At 44.6% G+C, this 20869-nt stretch overlaps 1 protein-coding gene across 3 annotated transcripts in view; it reads right to left on the reverse strand.

Moving 5' to 3' along the window:
• Nucleotides 1-3820: 3820 nt before the first annotated feature.
• The window catches only part of RLP4 (receptor like protein 4), a 58771-nt gene continuing 41722 nt past the window's right edge, over nt 3821-20869 (reverse strand). Inside the window, exons 8-10 of one of the 3 annotated variants that reach the window (XR_015541176.1) lie at nt 7343-7527; nt 7033-7261; nt 3821-4320 (exon numbers count right to left, since the gene is read on the reverse strand). Coding sequence is in view for 1 of the 3 variants with exons in the window: in XM_087376069.1 (XP_087232195.1) it covers nt 7155-7261; nt 7343-7527 (292 nt within the window). In the remaining 2 variants the exon portion in view is untranslated. Of the gene's footprint in view, nt 4321-6418; nt 7262-7342; nt 7528-20869 lie in introns of those variants that run through there. The other 2 variants (XR_015541177.1, XM_087376069.1) reach the window with 2 other exon arrangements.

Consider the following 20869-nt stretch of genomic DNA (forward strand, 5'->3'; position numbering starts at 1 on the left):
CAGCAAATAATTACCGATTGACAGGAGCTCTTACTTGGGTGATTCGATAGGCTCTACTACACACGATGACCAGGGAGTTACTTCTATAGGATAGAGGGTCCGACTACAATGAAGAAAACTCTTGGAGAGGGTGGCACATGTAACGTATCCTTACAAATTAATGCCACTACAAGTGTATTGAAGGGAGATCCCTTGTAACATATTGGCGGGCACGTCTAACGTATCCTTACGGGTCAATGCCTCTACAAATGTATTGAAGGGTGACACATGTAACGTATCCTTGCGAATCATTTCTAGTATGAGTGTATTAAAGCTCAATTATCTAGACTTCTCGCTAGTACAAGTTTGTTAGCAACAACAATGAAGGTTGCAAAGTTATATGACAAAACATCCACACAAGACACTCCAAATGGATATGCAACAAAATATACAAAATGAGGACATCAACTTTACATAGACAAATAGAGGTTGTATGTCCATTGGGTGCTGATGTAGCAATAGGAGTTGCTACACAAAGCATTCCCATGTGCAAGGACCAGATCTTGGTAAACACAATCACCCCACAACACCAAGGAAGAGGACAAGGGCAACAAGGATAGCTCAAACCTTGTACACTAAGAAAATACAAGACTCGTCGAAGCATGCATTCATCTATTGTGGTTCCCTCACTTTCCAATCCAAATTAAGAAGATTAAATCCTACAACTAAAATGTTCTTATGTGCACATAGACTCATACCCTATGAAGTAACATTGCAAGAACGAACAATTTGCTCCCTCTCCTACAATCAAGTTTGTAAAAACAAGGTTCCCACATTATCAAAGAAAAGCATGACCAAGTTAAAGCAAAAACAAATGACACATCCCTTCTCAACAAAATAGAAGAACGATTAGTTTCAATACGAATATCATTTGCACAAATACGAGAGTTGCCTTATGAAGGGCAACTTGGGCTACATCGTAGTGTTATTAATGTGTTTGTAGATGTTGATAGAGCACGGCGTGTGCTACCACGCTTCCTAACTGACAATGTGATAGTGATGGTTGCGATAAAGAGAGAGCTCGAATACAAGCACAACTACGCTAGTGGCTTGGTCCATCCCCCACTAACAATGTGGGCTTTGAATGAGTTACTTGAAAGCCCTTTTTACAAGAAAACAAAGTAGAACTAAACTTTGTATTGTGGTGGGCCATATCACTAGTTTACAAGAACAGGAACAACAAGAAGCTTCCACTAACCCTATAGAGATTGATAACACTTTTCATGATGATCCACAAATTGATACATTACTGCACAGAATGTATAGAAGCTAACAAATGGTCGACTTCAAAGACTAGCCAATGATTGTTGCACCATCTAAGAGATTTTCACCCCTTAGCATTTTCAGATGTAAGCATTTAGAGGAGCTTGCATTTCCAACATTGTTCTATGGATACGCATGCGTATATGACATAGCGTCGCGAACAAACTACCAAGACATAATCGAGTGAGACTTAACAATCGAAGATAGATATTCACATTAAACATAGAAAACATCTTCTTCAAAACGATGAAAGTATTAGTGAGACAAGTTCTATCATCAACATCGGTATGACTACCCAAAGGACAACTACAAGGTAAGTCTCATTTGCATGCACGCATCAACGAACTACAGTCTAGAATTGGCTATTGAGTTTTCACTTGCATGCGCACATCAACAGACTACAAACAATGTCTAAAGAACTTATTCGCCATGGTCAAGCAATTAGGTCTCTTTTATGACTTTCTTCATTGTTGAAAAACTTTGGGCTCCCTTGATTAAATGTTTACAGGACTTGCAAAGTCACCCAACAACACCGAGTTGGCAGTACATCGTTGACGAACTATGGGACCACATTCGATTGGATCCCATCACAACAACTCAGTACTATGCCCACGAATTCCAAGCAATGAAAACTCTACTTAAGAGTAGCAGCAATATCCTTGAGGTTATCCTTTGACTTTTTCATTGTCATAAAATTCCAACATAGAGGGAGCCAAACGATCACGGCTTACTTTGGACAAAAGTTGCTCCTACGTACAGGTGATCCAATGACCGAGAAATAGAAGCATATATTGACAAGTACCTTTTCACAACTCAACCTACCACACAACGAGCTTCAAAGCCATAAAACACAAAAAAAAATGTTTAAGAAGAAGCACATATGATGTTACCTAATTGCAAGCCAACTCTATCATTAAGAAGTTGGCTAATGGAGTGTTGCACAGATGGGTACTGTGAATGAAAAGTCTTTAGTACTCAAAGGAGCACACCAAAATGTGTAAGTTATGGATAATTTGGAGCTATGCTAACAACCTAAAAAGTGATGAAGGCATAGCTGTGATGGAACAACTTCGTATTGTAAGAAGTGAGATGCTTGCCAATCCTTCTAATGAGCTAAATTGCTCAATGTGGTCAATGAGGCTAAGGAAATGTAGAAACATCACCATCAATATTCACTCGAGGACTTGTCAACTAAGCCATGAACTAACAATATTGCCAATTGAACTCATGCATGATTGCCACCCAATTCACTTGAAAGATCATGCATGTGAGATCTCATGACATTCTCACTCACTAGGTCCCAAGAGCCTTTTTGGCCTGCCCTTACAAGGTAGCCTTAGCAATGGTTCTACTTTGGCAAAGCTAAATAGGGGAGTTTTTAAATTTCATAAATTCCAAAATTTTCTCATTGGCCTTTGTTAAAGCTGTCAATCCAATAAATGGGGCAATTATGCACAACTAACTCTCAACTTCCCTCACTCTCTCAGCTTCCCTAACTCCACTAGTCCCTAGCCCACCCACCCTTCGCCTCCCCATTCTCTCTCTTAGCTTCCCTCACTCCACCACTAGTCTCTCTCTTAGCTTCCCTCTCTCCACCACTCGTCCCTAGCTCCCCCCCCTTCGCCTTCCAATTTATTTTGGGCAGCCTATTGAATGACATGTCATTCATCTTTTTTCACTTGTTCACTCTCTTTACTCATTTCTTATTTCCCACATAGTCATAAAGTCGATGTATTGTGGAATCCCGCCACCTGAGCACTATAAGCCTATCATAGCTATGGAATCCAAGAAGACAACCACTGGGTCGGTAAAATAGACTGCAGCAGAGACGTAGACACATCAGCCGCAAAACCAGCATCCCCAACAGCAGCTCATATACCAATGGTTTTTCCGTTCTCCGAAGATGGAGCAAGAGGTATGTACTAAAGCATCTCGATCAGTTTGCATTTTGGATTTCATACAAGAAAATGGGTGCCTAAGCAAGTGAGTTGACGACCTTTGTAGCCAACTGGAAGGGAAAGACAGTTAGTATAAGAGACGCCCAGGTTATAGGCAGAATTAGTACAGATGAATGCTCAAAGCGAAGCGTTTGCCCGACATTCCTTGGCCTTAACAGAGCATGTGGAAACCTACCATAGGCAATGCAAACAACAAAATAAATTAATTAAGTAGCTTGAGGAGCTTCTAGAATTTCCTGGAGTGATTGGCTGAAATTCCCACATGCATTCGGAGCTCAATGGGTGGAAAAATCCAAAGCTCTATCTCTTTGAATCTAGATCTTTTGGATCTTGTCTTCTAGGCTGTTGGCTCTCATGCTCATGCGAAGCAGTAGAGCACCAATCCCTCATAGGCAATTCTCTCCCCTCACGAGTTTTGTGGCAGTGTTAGATGGGTATCATACAGAGATAGACCCAGGTATTTTTTGGGCCTCTGCATGACAATCCCAGTCCCCTATGATATCCTCCTTTTACATGTGTCTGCATACAATGAGAACAAAGCAACAAAAAATTGTCCAAAACAAGCGGAGCAATGCATTACTCCAACACAGCCACATTTTGATACTGGTTGGATGTTTTCAGCAACATGCACTGTCGTACTATGGAAATTTACTGTCAAGAAAGGCAAGCACATCTGGAATCACTTGTGTGTGAGCCAAAATAGAAATGGACTGAGGCAAATCAGAAATAGATGGAGCGGAGATTGAAATATGCCCATTTGAGAAATGGTGCATGCAGATGCTGAGCACGTCATTTATAATACAATGAATGGAGAAGTTTGCGGATTCCATTGAAAATGTGCACATTCTCACCACTTACCTTAAGTTTGATTCCAGTTGCCCTGCAGCACAGACCAACTGTGGAATAGGGCCCACTTCCTAGCTGAGCCAGGTTCAGCACAACGTAGCAGGTCGAAGGCAGAAAGTTGGTCCAATTGAGAAGTCTGAAGCCACGAAACTTCTGATGACTGGAGTCGAGTTACGCCAAGGGGCCATGCTCCACTCTGACGACCACCCCGGAGCTGCACAGAGTCAACCAAAGGGCTTTCAGGAGACCACACCCTGAAAGCACCTCAAAAGCTCACCACCTTCCATTAACCTATTTATGATAAACCTAAGGCAACCGATGTTGAGTTGTAGTTCTAGAATAGATTCCTTCATACCAAGCTACTTGAGGAAGAAAAGGACTAAGCATTTGCAGTGTATTCATTATCCTCTTCATGATACAAATTGGTGGATAATTCATTTTTAAAATTCACTTGTCTTATTCAATTCTGTAAGGAAGCACTATAGGCACCTGTTTTACAAGAAGATACGTCAACCAGCTATAACAGATACTGATTGGCTACAGCACATATTGGATATGCCTCTAATTTCCATATCTTCTGATTTTCTTCAAATCAGCCATGTATGTTTCCAACAATAAGCCTGAACCAGATTAACAGATGCCCTGTTGCCTGCAGTCTTCCCCTCAAAAAAATATATGCCGATCTCTGTAGCTTCTCCTTTAAATTGTGCATTCATGTACATTGCTATTTTTTCTTAAGATGTGGCCCATTCTTCTTCTATGTGCTCTGTGTGAGCCATCTTCTTGTCCACTTCTGACATATTATTGTGAAATACCTTCTCGCCAATAGTAGCAATGAGCGGAAACGTTGCTCATTTGCTAATCCATGTCTCTATTTCAAAGGATTGCCAAGAGGGGATGATGCAAGCAATCTTGACATGCAGTGAGTCTATAGACGTGATCGATGTGTGTGAATATTGAAATAATAGAGGCACATAATGCTGAGGCCTTGCAATTCGTGAATCCTTAATGTTGAGGTCATAGGCTTCCTCACAAAGTTTGCTCTTGAAGACTTCCAAGGTCTCAGGTTGCATGCATTAGCTTGGATCCTATCACCAGAAAATACTTCCAAACATAATGCATAAAAGATTCTACTATGCGATTAGGAGCATAGGCTATAACTAAATCAAAGGTAGATGCAACTGTTATATTGATACTAACCAGTAAAAATTTACTGACTATTTTATGCTTCAACTGTAGGAAGACTGTCCTACAAGCAGAAATCATAAAGCAACTACATCTCATCTAAATCACATTGTACACACTTCATAACATGCTCAGAGAAAGCAACAAAATAAATAACTAGTCTGCCGCTGACACACATGGCCATTTTGGTACAAGATTTGGTTTTGCCTTGAAGATCCTAACCAAGAGTCTTTGATCTACAATTGTGCACACAATTTTGCCACATTCTCCTAAAAAGTCGTCGTTGCACTTGCATAACCCCTATGTATTGTAACGCTGATGGTAACTGCTGTCAATTACACATAATAATCAACTCACCAGAAGTTTTCATATTCTTTATGTAATATTCATGTACAAAGTACGATACAATAACAAACATCCTCTCGATACTATACACAGGCTTCCTCTCAAAGTTGCTCTTGAAGACTTCCAAGGTCTCAGGTTGCATGCATTAGCTTGGATCCTATCACCAGAAAATACTTCCAAACATAATGCATAAAAGATTCTACTATGCGATTAGGAGCATAGGCTCTAACTAGATCAAAGGTAGATGCAACTGGACTAACCAGTAAAAAATTACTGACTATTTTATGCTGCAATTGTAGGACGACTGTCCTACAAGCAGAAATCATAAAGCAACATCTAAATCACATTGTACACGCTTCATAACATGCTGAAAAGAAACAAAATAAATAACTAGTCTGCTGCTGACACACATGGCCATTTCGTACAAGACTTGGTTTTGCCTGGAAGATCCTTACCAAGAGCCTTTGATCTACAATTGTGCACACAATTTTGCCACATTCTCCTACAAAGTCGTCGTCGTGTTTTCATAACCCCTATGTATTGTAACGATGATGCTAACTGCTGTCAATTACTAATAATCATCATGTAATATTCATGTACAAAGTACGACACAATAAAAAACATCCTCTCCATACTAACGATGCTGCTACCCCCCCCCCCCTCCCTCCTCTGAAAAGTCAAATTGACAACTTATTATTTCTCTGTCTTCATGCCTTTTTTACATGCATAACCTTAAAGTCTGCAAATTCAGGAAGATACAAAACAAATTTCACATCCTTCAATAACAAAGCAATTGCCTTCCCTCTGAAACAGCAAGCATTTTGTTTTCCAATGGTATGGAGTACTGTAGAGAAGGACTATGCACAGTGACGACAATCCACTCTATTTGGTGAATTATGTGGTGCATATTCAGGAAGATACAATTTTACATCCTTCCCCTCCTCAAAGGCCTCCTCAAAAGCAGTTTAACAATAACAATTGCCTTCCCTCTGGAACAGCAGGCATTTTGATTTTCCAACAGTACAGAGTACTGTGGAGCAGGACTATGCATCATGACGACAATAGACTATGTGTGGTGAATCATTTGACAAATGCTTCCTTGAATCAGAATTTCATACGGAAGAGAGTAAATGAGGTGGCATATGAAGAGGCTGGATGGTCATCTGTGTACTCTTACAATCCAATACAAGAAAAATACTAGCCGCAAACCCCCCATTCTGATTAGAATGTAAGGTTAAATAATCCACCATCACATCCTCTAGAAATCCACAGGCCTTTATTCCTGTTTTGATGAGACTCCCATATGCTAATCTTCTACAAAACAAAACTTGAGATTTCTGAAGGACCAGTGAAGCTCAAATGCCAATGACCTACAATGGGCAAAGTTAGGGAAAACCTCTTTCAGCACATCTGTACATCAGTGCCAATGATCGGCAAAGGCCCAGTTCCCATAAGGCATTTGTCATGTGTGACTGACATCTTAGTTTAGTATCAATCTCCAAAAACTTTCTCACTGCTTCAAGAGTATTGCATATAATGGGGTACATAAGGTGCATGGGCTGGTTTGGACATCTGCACATCCTTTCCTAAAGTAGTCCTTGATTTTGCATATGGAGCATCCCTTGCTGCAGAGGCACAGGACCATCATCAGATAAAGTGCTTACTTATCTAAAAAAGACACAACTGACCTGGGTGATGATAATTACCTGTAGAAACTCGTTGTGCCCGTGCAATATTTTCTCGACGTTTATAGATGATAAATACACACACGCTGCTAAGGATAACCAGAAATATTGCTGATATCACAATTGCTGCCACTGATCCCTTTGAAACCACTTTTTCACATGGAGGTAGGCCTGGTATTCCACACAATCCAAGATTTCCTGAAAAGCTGAAACCATAAAAGGAAATTTATTCTCAGGGTTGTTATCGCCACAAGGCCTTCTGAAGGTAGCATACAACACTGTAACACATCTCGTAATGCCTGATGTGAGAGCACATACATGCACTTTGTTTCAATTATTGTGCATCTTGCACAAACCATATTTTGGATGATAAAAGATTCCCCGCCCCATCACATCCCATCCCCCAATATGTAGAGATACAGAAAATTAAAAGGGAAGACATATACCGCCAAAATATACCTTTGTAAGACTAGAATAAGTGCAATCATACAAATTTAGAATTTTTGTTGTTCTAAAGATCAAAAATCTACAAAGAAAATAAAAGAGAAAATGAAAGAGAAGAAAAAAGAGGTAAACAAAAACTTTTATGAAAAACAAAAGGAAGACATACTTAGCAAGCAAAGCAACACTTATGTCGTCATCAGTGCCCAAGCATAAGCAGCTATACTGGGTTTCTAAAGACCCGCGGAGTCTCTTGGGCAAACCCAGTGCTTACTATCTTGAAACTCTAAGCAAACTAAATCCATGAGGATAAAACATAGAGCTCAAAAGAGAGAGGAGGAAATGCAATGCATTTGAGGGGAAGATCACTTGCAAGAGTGGAGACATTAGAGCATAAAATGGTGTTAAAAGCACATTTTCGAATGGGCCTCGACGATTTGGGTTAAAGCCAAGGAAAAGAAGGTCACTAAGCTGAAGAAAGCTTTGTATGGGTTGAAGCAAGTACTTAGGACAGGACTTGCTGGCCTACGAGCAATCACGAATGTCTAGTCTCTAATGTTATAACTACTTGATATCCCTCATGCCTCAGTGGATAAACTCTCTTCGTTCGATTCCCCGAGTGGTTGTTGGAGTGCCCCAAAGTCGAGTTGTCTTTCTTGCGGCAGCTAGAGGAAAGGCACGTGGTATGGGACACATGTCTGGACTTCGAGGCTGCATGGCTCTCTGCGGCAATCTAGACCTCAGGCTCGAGGGTGGCTCGACATATTGAGTGGTACGACTGGGAGGTGAGCCGCTAGCTCCAACCCCTATGGGTTGTTTGCAGGTGCGCCCAATGGTTTGTTTGGACTCTGGCTTGAAGTTATACCCTACCAAGGTATGATGTAACTAGACTTGGACTCCGGGATGTTTCACCAAGGGAAGGCAAGATTTATGAGAGTTGAACTTGAGGGAAGGTGTTGAGAAATGCAATCTCAACCTCATGTGTAAGAGCAATAGGCATATATCATCTAGAATTAAATGCATAGAACCTAGTATGATATCCCATGTGCAAAAAAGCATTATGGTTAAGATTCTAACAAGCTTCCTGCATCCTTTCCCTTGTTTTAAACAGTGTGTGCACTCCCCCCCTTCTCTCCATCTCCGATCCCCCTACTCTTCCTGCAATCGATTAAATCATGCCAAATGAGAAAAGCAAGAAGATGAAGAGATAACTAACCACCTTATCATTGGCCCTTGGATATTTTAGTTTTTTTTTTTTTGGGGCAAAAAAGAGACTTCTATTAAGTATAAAAGAAAACCGTTAGAGCAAGCTCCATACGAGAATACGAGATACACCATGCAATGCATGAAAAGCTCAAGAGCCAAAAAGAAAGGATTGGGCCTGATAGTGCCATCTCAATCCGGTAGCAACCTCCGAGAAAAAGGGAGAACCCCTCCAACCTCAAAGAAATACAGTCCTCCTAGAAGAGGCTGCCCGTGAAGGGCCCTGCATGCTAGTCCATATGGCTATCAAAGTGTGAACCGTGTCACTCCAAATACCCGTGAACACCTGTGATGGGTGTATCTGGGTGTCATCCAAGGCCTCTGTGCATTTGACTCTCCAAATGTGCCAAGAGGAAATGCTAGCCAAAATCTCCCAAGAGGTGTCCACTGAAACATGTGAAGCTCTGAAAGGAATATGTGGAACATCTTGAAGAGAGCAGGGCCTATCACCTATTGGCGGATCGAGAGTGCCCAAGAAGAAGGCTCACCCTCAGAAAACACCTGGGGCCCAATAAGGGATAACCATGCAACTGAGCCCCAAGTCAGGAAGAAAGGGGAAGTATGAAAAATTGCTGAGTATCCGAGCAACTCCTTTCCAAACAATTCTCGCTTGATTGCAGTCCCAAAGGCAATGTCGCACTGGCTCCTCTGCAGAATGACAGCGAGGGCAAGTGGGATCAGCCCCAAATCGTGATCTCCACAGGTTCACTGCAATCCCTCCATGAATAGAAAGGCAAAAGAAAAGAGTGATCTTTCTATTTCTGAAGGATTTCCAGAGCCTCCTCCAAAAATTCCTACGCAAATCTGCGGTGATGAAGAAGCTATCCCAATGGGGAGTTCTAGAGGGAATCCAACCTCTGTTGCTCACCTGAAATCTCCTGGCATTACCAACCGTGAAACGAAAGAAGGGAATCCCCCTCTCTTGGTGCCCATGATCTATCCACTCCCACTCTCCTGGGTCCCACTGCAAGCACTTGATAGGTGCACCTCCATATAACCACAACCTCCAAGATCCCAGGGCCAAGAGCAGAGGTCGGGGTCTAAGTACCATTGCAAGCCCGCTCCATGGTCCACAAAACCAGCAATCCTGACAGGCTGAAAGGAAACCTCTAGAAGAATATCATCCATGTGGATCTAAAGAGTATACCTCCATCCCCAACGTCAAAGACTAGAGCATCTTTCCCGAGATCTCGAAGAGCGATCACCTGTAGAGGAACTGTTGTCCTCGAAAAAGCTCCCATCCAAATGGTGGAAGTAATAGGCATCTCAACTGTCCATTCCACCGGGATGCCTGCATCTACCTGTTGAATACTGCGTGCTACCCCTCTGAGGTGACTCACGGACTGAAGCCTCTAATCCTCAGGTAGCCTGATAAAAGCCTTCCAAGTGCTTACTGTGTAGGCGGGGCCTCTCTCTCATCTAGACCACTGCATATAATGGGAAGTGACGAGTGGTCTGCCATGCTCATCAAGTATACTATCGTTCGAAATGATTGGCTGCCTATCAATCTCTTCAAGGGTAGAGGGCGGAACCCTTCCAAGAGTGTTCCTGAAGCTCCCCCAAGCTTTTAGGATGGCAGTCATGAGAGGAGTGGCAGGAGACTTGAGAAAGGCGGAAGTAGAAATCCAGCGAGGGCTGTCCACCCAATCATCTCCCAAGATAGGTGTGCAAGCCTAAATGCGTCCAAAAAAGAAATCCTTCCAAGGTTCCTGCCCAAGCATGAGTCCCCTCACCACCACCTTACAAAGCAATGCCCTGCACTGCAAGTCTAGGTCAATGATATTAAGGCCCCCTTCCCATGTAGGGAAAATAATGGTCTCCCAGGCCACCCTTGCTGCAACATTTGCTGTGCCATCAAGTCCACTCCATAAAAAATTCCTGACTGATCTAATGAGGTGAGTGATGCAATCCCTAGACCGGCACCAGCAAGAACACACAAACCAGGCGGTGGCCAAGAGAACCTGGTTCACTACCACAACTCTAGAGGCAAGGTCGAGTTTGGCTGAGCTCCAAAAAAGGAGCTTTTTTCTTATACTTTCTAGTATTGGGGCAAACTATTGTAATGCAAAGATGCCCAATCCTACCTGGCATCCCAAATATCTGATAGGAACACCCCTCTGAATCTAGAAAAAGCCAATGTCAACTCCCTAGCCTAGAGTGTCCTCATCACTGATCTAAAAGCCAAAGGATTTATGCCAGTTAATGTGTGCCCCTGCAGCTGAGCAAAAAATATCCAAGGCTGTCCGGAAAGAATCAAGTGACTACGAAGAGGCCTCAATAAAAATAGCAGTGTCATCAGCCGACTCACAGTCAAGAAGCTCCTGCTTCTGTCTCTAAAGGCCATCCCTGACGAACTGATCTGGAAATCTGAAACCTGTCACTCCTTACCCTTCCAATCAAAACCTGGCTGTGGGCTGATCTGTAAAGGGAGGCCACCCCTCTAATCCATCCATCTGAAAATCCAAATTGTAGAAGAGTACCCTCAAGAAAACCCCAATCTACTTTGTCATATGCTTTCTCAAAGTCCAGGAGTAGAACTGCCAACCTCTGCCCGCTTTGCATAGCCCACTCAGTGGCTTCCCAAATTATCAAATATGCTCTTGCCATGCACGAAGCCTGTCTGAGTATCATGGATGAGGTCTGGAAGAAGGGGCTGCAATCGGATGCTGATCGCCTTGGCAAGGATTTTGTATAGACTTCCCAAAAGAGTGATGGGTCTCCAATGGGATACAAAATTCCTATTGCCAAAATTCGGGATAAGGTGTATGAGTCCTCAGTCAGTGAGTCACGCATCTCACCCGAGTCCCAAATGCCCTGCAGGGCTGAAGCAATATGATCACCTATCATATCCCAAAAGGCTGTAAAAAAAGGAGTAAGACCATCGGAACCAGGGCATTTGCCCTTATGAAGGATGGAGAGAGCAGTCTTGAACTCTGTGTTAGTAAAGCGTGCATCAAGTGACCATATCATCTCTGGTGTAACCAACACAGGTAAACTCTGCCAAATTTCATCTCTAGCCACATCTTTGGCCTGTGTGTTAGGATCTACAGAAAGAAGGGAGGCATGGAAGGCATACTCTGCTCTCTGATCAAGCAATGTCTGCAAGTGAGCCCTTGCCGTAGCAAGGGGCTCCTGTACCAAAGCATCTGATTCGTTTCTACTCCTCCCTCTGCAAGGTTGCCAACTGCCGGCGGATACCAAGCTCCCGCCTGAGTACCTCACCTCGCCAAGCACTAGCAACGAAGTGATAAAAGTCGCTGATACTGGCAAGTGCTGTGGCCACATGTGAAGGACCGGCCACCTGTTGGGGTAAAGGCACATTGCCACCCTTTATTAAAGATATGACACCTATGACTGTCTTAAGACAGTCATAGGGTGAATACCTAATCCCAATAAAACCTATGAGTTTGTGGTGTGGCTCATCACTTCACACCCGCATCTTTAGTGTCACTCCTCTCTCTCACTCTCTCCCGGTTGTTCTTCTCCCTCTTTCCTTCCCTCACAACTGGTATCAGAGCCATCATCTCTCCCTCCCCACCCCTGCCTACCTCCCCCTCTACCCCTCCTTATCCCCTCGGGACTCGTGCCCTCAGGCAGCGTGGGCGAAGCTTGGCATTGCGCAGGCAGCCGGGCTGCAGCGAGGCAGCGAGGGCGTAGCGCGGGCAGCTGCAGCGGCAGCGCAGGGCATCAGCGCGGGTTGCAGTGGGGTAGCGCGGGCAGTAGCGAGGGCGCAGCGCGGGCTGCAGCAGGGCGGCGCCGAGCAGCGCCAGCAGCTGCTGCTAGCTGCTACAGCCTCAGGGCCTCGAACAGGGCGGCGCGCGCGTGTACGAACGTACGGCCGTCCGTACCGCCGTACGGACTCCGTACAGGCGTCCGTACTGTACGGACGCCGCTGTACGTACAGGGACCTGCGTCAGAAATTTTCGTCAGGGAGCAGCATCAGAGAAGGGCATTTTCAAAAAAAAAATTTGGATCTGTACCCTGCACAGGTACAATGGTACCTTGCACAAGTACACAGGTACAGAAAGTACAGCAAGTACAGCAGTTTTTTTTTTCTTTCTTTGGGGAAAGAAGACAAAGAGAGAGCATTCCCGGCTGTTCAATCCTTCAAACTGTGTTTTTGAGGTACAGCAAGTACACTCTTGTCCCTCGTGCTTGAGGTGACTAGTACCACAGTTTGTGGTGGTTGCACAGTTATCTTGTTTCGGGAAGGTAATGCCTTGATTTTGCAGAGGATTTTTATGCTTTTGCTGAGTGCAAATCTCAGCTTTTGGGTGACATTTTCAAAGGGCTTTTGCCTGGAAGCTTATGCAGTGTATGCCTTGAGGCAGTGTGGAGCCAGGGAGCCCACATTGGTCTTGTTTCAGCAGTGTATTCAGTGACATTTTTGCAGGTCACATTTTGTGTACGACACCTCGGAAAATCTCAGTTGAGCCACGCTTGGCCAGGGCGCATCGAGTTTACTCGGTCCCTAACTGTCCATCGTTGACAGTGCTCAAAAGATTTTCTCTTCAGTGTTTGTACGTTGGGATCTGTGTTGTTATTGTGTACACAGGGCAGTTTATGCATTGCATTGTCAGGTGAAAGTGCCAGGAGAGCGCTGTATTTTGTATGCTACCTCAGTGTTGAGGTGTTTTTTCACTTGGTACAGGTGTCAAATCAAGGGGCTTTTGCCCAGATTTTGCTTGAGAGCACTTGGGTTACTGTTTGAGACCTTCAGATGCCTTTTATCCCCTTGGCAGAAGGGTGATTGCTTGGGATTTGTCCCATTTTCTGTTGCAGGTTTGTGACAGGCCGAAGTGTCTGGAGCTTTTTTTTTTGTGAACAAAACAGTGTATGACAAGTGGTTTATGCATATAAAATCAGTGCAATACCTCATCTGAGGTGGGAGAAGTGATCAGGACAGAAGTGTTTTGTGCTTCGTCAGCTGATGATGCACTGTTAAAGCACTTGTGGAACAGCTGCAGCATTCTGAAATTACTGTTTTATGCCTATTTGAGCACGGTACAGTGTGTCAGAAGGTACAGTAACTGGAGGGAAATTTTTTCTGTTTTGCTGCAGATTTTTTTGACAGTAAAAAGAGCACTATTGTAAGTGCTCCTGGCTCTTGATAGAGCAGGTTTTTTTTTTTCTGAGAAATCAGAATTTTATTCAGTCTTTTTTTGACTTACAGGGAGTCAGGTACTTTCCTTATCTGATATGGCATCAGGGGGAAGTGAATCATCAATTCTGAACATAAAGAAATTGGAAGGGGCACACAATTATGCATTATGGGCAGAACAGTGTTTGAATGTACTTCTGCTTAAGAAGATTTCTAAGCCCATAAGGGTGAAGGGTGTCAAGCCATCTGGGATGTCAGATGATGAGTAGGAGGAGCTAGATTTGTCCGCGAGGGCTGCTATCATGCTTACTCTCAGTGATTCTCTTGTGTATAATGTTCAGGCTGAAAAGACCTCTTATGGCGTATGGCAGAGGCTAGCAGAGTTGTATGCCCAAAAGAGTTCAGCCAGTAAGGTGTATTGGTTGAAGAAGCTGGTTGATCTTCGCATGAAGGAAGGTACAGCTATGACCTCACACTTGAGTGAGTTCAATGCCATCTTTACACAGCTGATTGCATAGGGGTTGAACCTTGATGAGGAGTTCAAGGCTACTTTCTTGCACAGGGGTTGAACCTTGATGAGGAGTTCAAGGCTACTTTCTTGTTGGGACACTTTCAAGACCACCCTGTCTAATTCAAATGTCACTCTTATATATGCTGATGTAGAGAGCTCTCTCCTTATGGAGGAGATGAGCAGGAAGAATAATGCGGGCAGCAAATCTTCAAATGCTTTGCAGGTACAGGAAAGAGGCAGGACTTAGCAGAAGGGGAGATCTGCTAGTAAGTCCAAATCCCGCAGTCAGTCCCGTGGCAAAAAGGATATTGAATGCTTTTATTGTGGCAAGAAGGGACATGTGAAGTCTAAGTGCTTCAAGTTTATACGGGATCAGAAAGCCAAGAAGGCTGAAGCAAAGGATGCAGGCAGTGGAAGCAAAGGCAAAGGCAAGGCCAAGGTAGATGACTTGGATGCAGTGAATGATGCAGCAGAGGACAGTGACAGTGACAGACATGATGTTTTATGCTCTTCTGTTGTAATTGCACATACTTTGGTTATTGATGGCCATGACATGCACACCTGGCTCTTGGATTCAGGTGCTTCTTTTCATGTTACTCCTCATAGGGAGTGGTTAACTTCCTACACAGGTACTCATGGAGTTGTTCACCTTGGGAACAACTATGCATGTCAGATTGCAAGGATTGGCAGTATACAGATAGTATTCCCTGATGGACGCATATTTATGCTTGATGGTGTTCGTCATGTGCCGCAAATCAAGAAAAATCTGATTAGCACTGGCTTGTTAGATGATAGTGGTTACCACACCACATTTGGGGATTCCAAATGGGTGATTACTGATGGCCAGGTTGTAGTGGTTGAGGGTTATAAGAGTGATACCTTGTACCCTCTTTATGTTTCCAGTGTAGGTAATCATGTAGTTGCCATAACCGAGCTGCCAAAGGTTTCATTGTGGCATAGCTGGTTCGGACACATGTCCGTTAAAGGAATGCAAGAACTGTCACGTTTGGGTTATCTGCCGTCTCTTTCATTTTCAGATTTGCCTACTTGTGATCATTGCATATTTGGCAAGCATTCTATGACTCCTCATAAGAGGAGAACTCCCCAAAATAGAGCACCGCTTGATCTAGTGCACACTGATTTGTGTGAGATGCCACAGTTATCACTAGGGGGTGCAAAGTATTTCATTACTTTTATTGATGATGCCACACGGAAAGTGTGGGTCTATTTCTTGAAGCATAAGAGCGATGCCTTAGATGCTTTCAAGAAGTTTGTCGCTCAGGTTGAGAATCGGACAGGTCGTAGGCTGAAATGCCTCAGATCCGATAATGGGGGTGAGTATGTGTCACATGCTTTTGTGCAGTTTTGCGAAGCTAAGGGCATCAAACAGGAACTCACAGCCCCTTATAATGCATCTCAAAATGGTGTAAGTGAGCGGATGAATCGAACTATTCAGGAGAAGGTTCGATGTATGTTGTCTTATGCTGCATTGCCCCATGGCTTTTGGGCAGAAGCCGTGCAAACAGCAGTTCACCTAATTAACAGGTCGCCGAACAAGGCTTTGGAGCTGAAAGTGTGTGGTCTGGCAAGCCACCTTCAAATAAGCACTTACGTGTGTTTGGCTGCGAGTGCTTTGCTCATGTACGCAAAGAACTGCGCACCAAATTGGAGCCAAAGTCTTTCAGATGCATCTTCATGGGTTACGGTGACGAAGGTGAAATGGGGTACAGGTTATGGGATCCCGTCAAACGGAAGATTATACGCAGCAATGATGTCATCTTTAAAGAGGATTGTGTACACAAAGAACCCGTGCAACCTGTGGAATACAGGAGGGTTGTCGGACAGCAAAGAATGCCCATTAATATGCAGCAGCAGACTGCTGTAGATAACCCTGTTCAAGAGGGTATACAGGCTGAAAATCAGCCAGACAATTTTGCCAATGATGCACCACTGGATATGCCAGCAAATGGGGCTGTAGAACAACCAGATATGGTGGTACAGCCACCCGTCATGCATGACGAACAAGCTAGACAGCAGCCTAATCCGGAACATTTTGTTAGGAGGAGCACCCGTGTACAACGGCCTCCTGACAGGTTTGTTCCAGGAGCCAACAATGTGGCTGATTTTATTATGCTGACAGATTGTGGTGAGCCTTCCAGCTTCAAGGAAGCTATGGGAAGAACTGAGAAAAGGAAGTGGGAGAAAGCCATGCAGTCAGAAATGGACTCCCTACTTCAAAATGATACATGGGATTTGGTGCATCTACCTGCAGGCAGAAAGGTTTTGCCATGCAAGTGGATTTACAAAGTCAAAGTGGATTCAAATGCTTTACCGAGGTATAAGGCCAGATTGGTTGCCAAGGGATTTAAGCAGGAGAAGGGCATTGACTTTGATGAGATCTTTTCCCCTGTAGTCAAGATGACTACTTTGAGAGCAGTGTTAGCTCTTGTTGCTCATGAGGACATGGATTTATGTCAGATGGATGTGAAGACTGCTTTTCTTCACGGAGATCTCCATGATGAGATCTATATGAGTCAGCCAGAGGGATATGCTGTTAAAGGGAAAGAGCAGCTTGTGTGTAAGCTCAAGAGGAGCTTGTATGGACTCAAGCAGGCACCAAGAGAATGGTACAAGAAGTTTGATGCCTTCATGCAGTCCCAAGGGTATCATAGGTGTGAGACCGATCATTGCTTGTACACCAAACGGGCAAAGGATGGCAGTTTGATGCTACTCATTCTATATGTGGATGACATGCTAATTGCCCGTAAATCTCAGCATGAGATTAGTGCTTTAAAGAAACAACTGCATAAGTCTTTTGACATGAAAGACTTGGGTGATGCAAACCATATTCTTGGCATGCGGATTACTCGTGACAGGTCCAAGGGACTTTTGTTTCTGTCACAGAAGGAGTAGATTGACAAAGTACTGCAGAGGTTTAAAATGGAGGGGGGGAAGTCTATTAGTACCCCGTTGCCTCCACATTTAAAACTCAGCAGTAAGGACAGCCCCAGATCAGATGATGATAAGGCTGAAATGGCCAAGGTTCCGTATGCATCTGCAGTTGGTTCTTTGATGTATGCCATGGTTGCCACTCGTCCGGATATTGCTTTTGCGGTGGGAGTCATCAGCAGGTATATGGCAAATCCAGGCAAGCGGCACTAGGAAGCAGTGAAAGGTGTCTTGAGGTATCTCAAGGGTACCAAAGACTTGCGCATATGCTATGGTAGGCAGGATGCATTGGTGCATGGTTTTACAGATTCAGACTATGCAGGGAATGCAGATAACCGGAAGTCTACTACCGGTTATATTTTCACATTTGCAGGAGGTGCTATATCATGGGTGTCTCGGTTGCAGAAATGCGTTGCACTGTCAACCACTGAAGCTGAATATGTTGCAGCCACTGAGGCTTGTAAGGAAGCAATATGGCTTACTCGGCTGGTGGGAGATTTGGGCATTACAGGAGATAGAGATATGCCAGTTTTGCATTGTGATAGTCAGAGTGCTATCATGTTGGCAAAGAATCCGGTCTTTCATCAAAAGACCAAGCACATAGATGTGAAATACCATTTCATCAGGGAGGTACTGGAAGACAAGCGACTTGAGCTTGTGAAGGTGCATACTGATGATAATCCTGCAGATTTGCTCACTAAGAGCTTGCCTACAGAGCGGTTTGCACATTGCCGCCACATCATGGGATTAGGATGAGACCATTCTTATTTTATGGTCTTGTATACAGTAACTGTATATTGCTGTAATTTTTATTCTTTTCTCCCCTTTAGGCACATTGGCCTTTAGGTGGGAGGTTGTTGGGGTAAAGGCACATTGCCACCCTTTATTAAAGATATGACACCTATGACTGTCTTAAGACAGTCATAGGGTGAATACCTAATCCCAATAAAACCTATGAGTTTGTGGTGTGGCTCATCACTTCACACCCGCATCTTTAGTGTCACTCCTCTCTCTCACTCTCTCCCGGTTGTTCTTCTCCCTCTTTCCTTCCCTCACACCACCCCCCCTGCATGTGAGAAACCCAAATCTCCAAGACTGCCTCTGTGAGAGTCTCATCCGTGTATAGGGCATCGAGGATCCTGATACTGTGAGACCATCCCCTCAGATGGGGCTTTGAGATGGACAAAACTACTGGAAAATTGTCGGAAGTGGAAACACCAAGTGCAATGCAAACTGTCCCTCCTCTATCAAAAGCCTAGTCATCCACATAGAATCCAGGTGCAATGCAAACTGTCCCCCCTCTATCAAGAGCCCAATCATCCACAGAATCTGTCAATCCGGGCATGGATAGGCATCTGCACCCTATGGTTCGACCATGAAAACAAAAGTGACTGAGACTAAACATGAAATGCATCATCTAACCAAACATCTCTGCCACTGAATCTGAACAAGAAGGCATCCCAAGCTGCTCTCTCGAGGGAATGAATACCACCTTCTCTGCCCCCTTGCTTATCAGAAGGTGCCTCAACCATGTTGAAGTCACCTCCAATAATCCACGAATCTGCAATGTCAGCCCACGAGAGCAACTCTTTCCAAAACAGAACACGGTCCCCTCTGTTGTTCGAAGCATAGAGGTTGAGGAAACCAACCTTACGTCCGTCAATCAAAAGTAAAATCCACTGGGCCCTGGAGGGGGTTATGATACCATGTCCAATGATCAGAGGGAGAATGGAATATGAAACTGATATGCATGTATCTCCTCTGGTTTCCAAGGCAAGAAGCCAAAAAAACCGACCTGAAAGGAGCTTACCTGACTTGGAGCAATCTCTGACATCCAGTTTGTGTTCCTGAAGAAAAAGAATGTCTAGGGAACCACCTCTGCCCCCTTGCTTATTAGAAGGTGCCTCAACCATGTTGAAGTCACCTCCAATAATCCACGAATCTGCAATGTCAGCCCATGAGAGCAACTCTTTCCAAAACAGAACACCGTCCCCTCTGTTGTTCGAAGCATAGAGGTTTAGGAAACCAACCTTACGTCCGTCAATCAGAAGTAAAACCCACTGGGCCCTAGAGGGGGCTATGGTACTGTGTCCAATGATCAGAGGGAGAATGGAATCTGAAACTGATATGCATGTACCTCCTCTGGTTCCCAAGGCAAGAAGCAAAAAAACCGGCCTGAAAGCAGCTTACCTGACTTGGAGCAATCTCTGACATCCAGTTTGTGTTCCTGAAGAAAAAGAATGTCTAGGGAACCATCTAAAACACCTGGATGGACCTGATTCCTGATGTCTACGACGGCAATGAGGGATGCCGCCCAATCCCTGTATATTCCAATTGGCTATCCTCATCGGCGGGAGGAAGCGGGTTGGAATACCTTCCCCGACCTGGTGGCGGAAAAAGAACCCTATACTAGAGCTGACCTCCTGCCATACACACGAGGTCCAAGGAGAGGAAAGTCCACAGGTGAGAGAGAGAAAGATCTCTCAAAAGGGATGCCGATAACTGGCTCTCCGAAAATGGAAGGTACAAAATAATCATCTGGGAGGTCAGAGAGGTCCTCCAGAGCGGAAAAGGAGTTCCGCTGAGCCAGTCCTGGGGAGGGGGTACGAAGGATTCCTACCGAAGCAGGGAGAGAATGTAAGACCCCCTTTCCTATATCCATAGGAAGAGGCAACTGTACTAAGTCCTGATCAAGAAGTGCTGCAGATGAGGTGCCAACAACCTGGGCTGCTGAGGAAGATATAGCCTGATCTTGGGGTGGAGTCGAACAAGGCTCCTGAACACTAGTCTCCTCCCGAGGCTCCAAGGGGGTAGCCTCCGAAGCGGTGGAGGTGTGATCTGAAGTAGAGGGCCTAACCGCAACCGGAACCCACCATGGGCCAGAGGTGGTGTGGGGTGCAGGAGGGACTCGAGTAGCCTTAAGAGGAGGGGGAGCCCGTGTCTGAGGCGGTGCCTGTGGAGCGGTCGGTCCTGCTCTTGCGCTTTGTCGTAAGCTAGTACGAGCTGGTTGCTTTCTGGGCCTCTTTTTCTTCTTTGGGCAATCGCTGGCGAAGTGCCCTGAGGATCTGCATATTCTGCACTGGTTCTGCCGACCTGCAACCTCAAATCTCTGGCGGAAGAAAGACCCATCGGGTCGCTATAGCATGATGTGGTCATCTGAAATATTAGGATCCTGGACAATGACCCTAACCCTAGGTACCCCATCCATCCTGACCGCCTCAGCAGCCGAAGAGGGCTCGCCAGGAAGAGGGGGGGATATCTGCTACCACACAAAACCTCTCGA

Source organism: Dipteris shenzhenensis, chromosome 6 (assembly GCF_047967505.1).
Source record: "Dipteris shenzhenensis isolate YYH24624 ecotype China chromosome 6, Dip_SZ_1.0, whole genome shotgun sequence".
NCBI classification, from domain to species: domain Eukaryota; kingdom Viridiplantae; phylum Streptophyta; class Polypodiopsida; order Gleicheniales; family Dipteridaceae; genus Dipteris; species Dipteris shenzhenensis.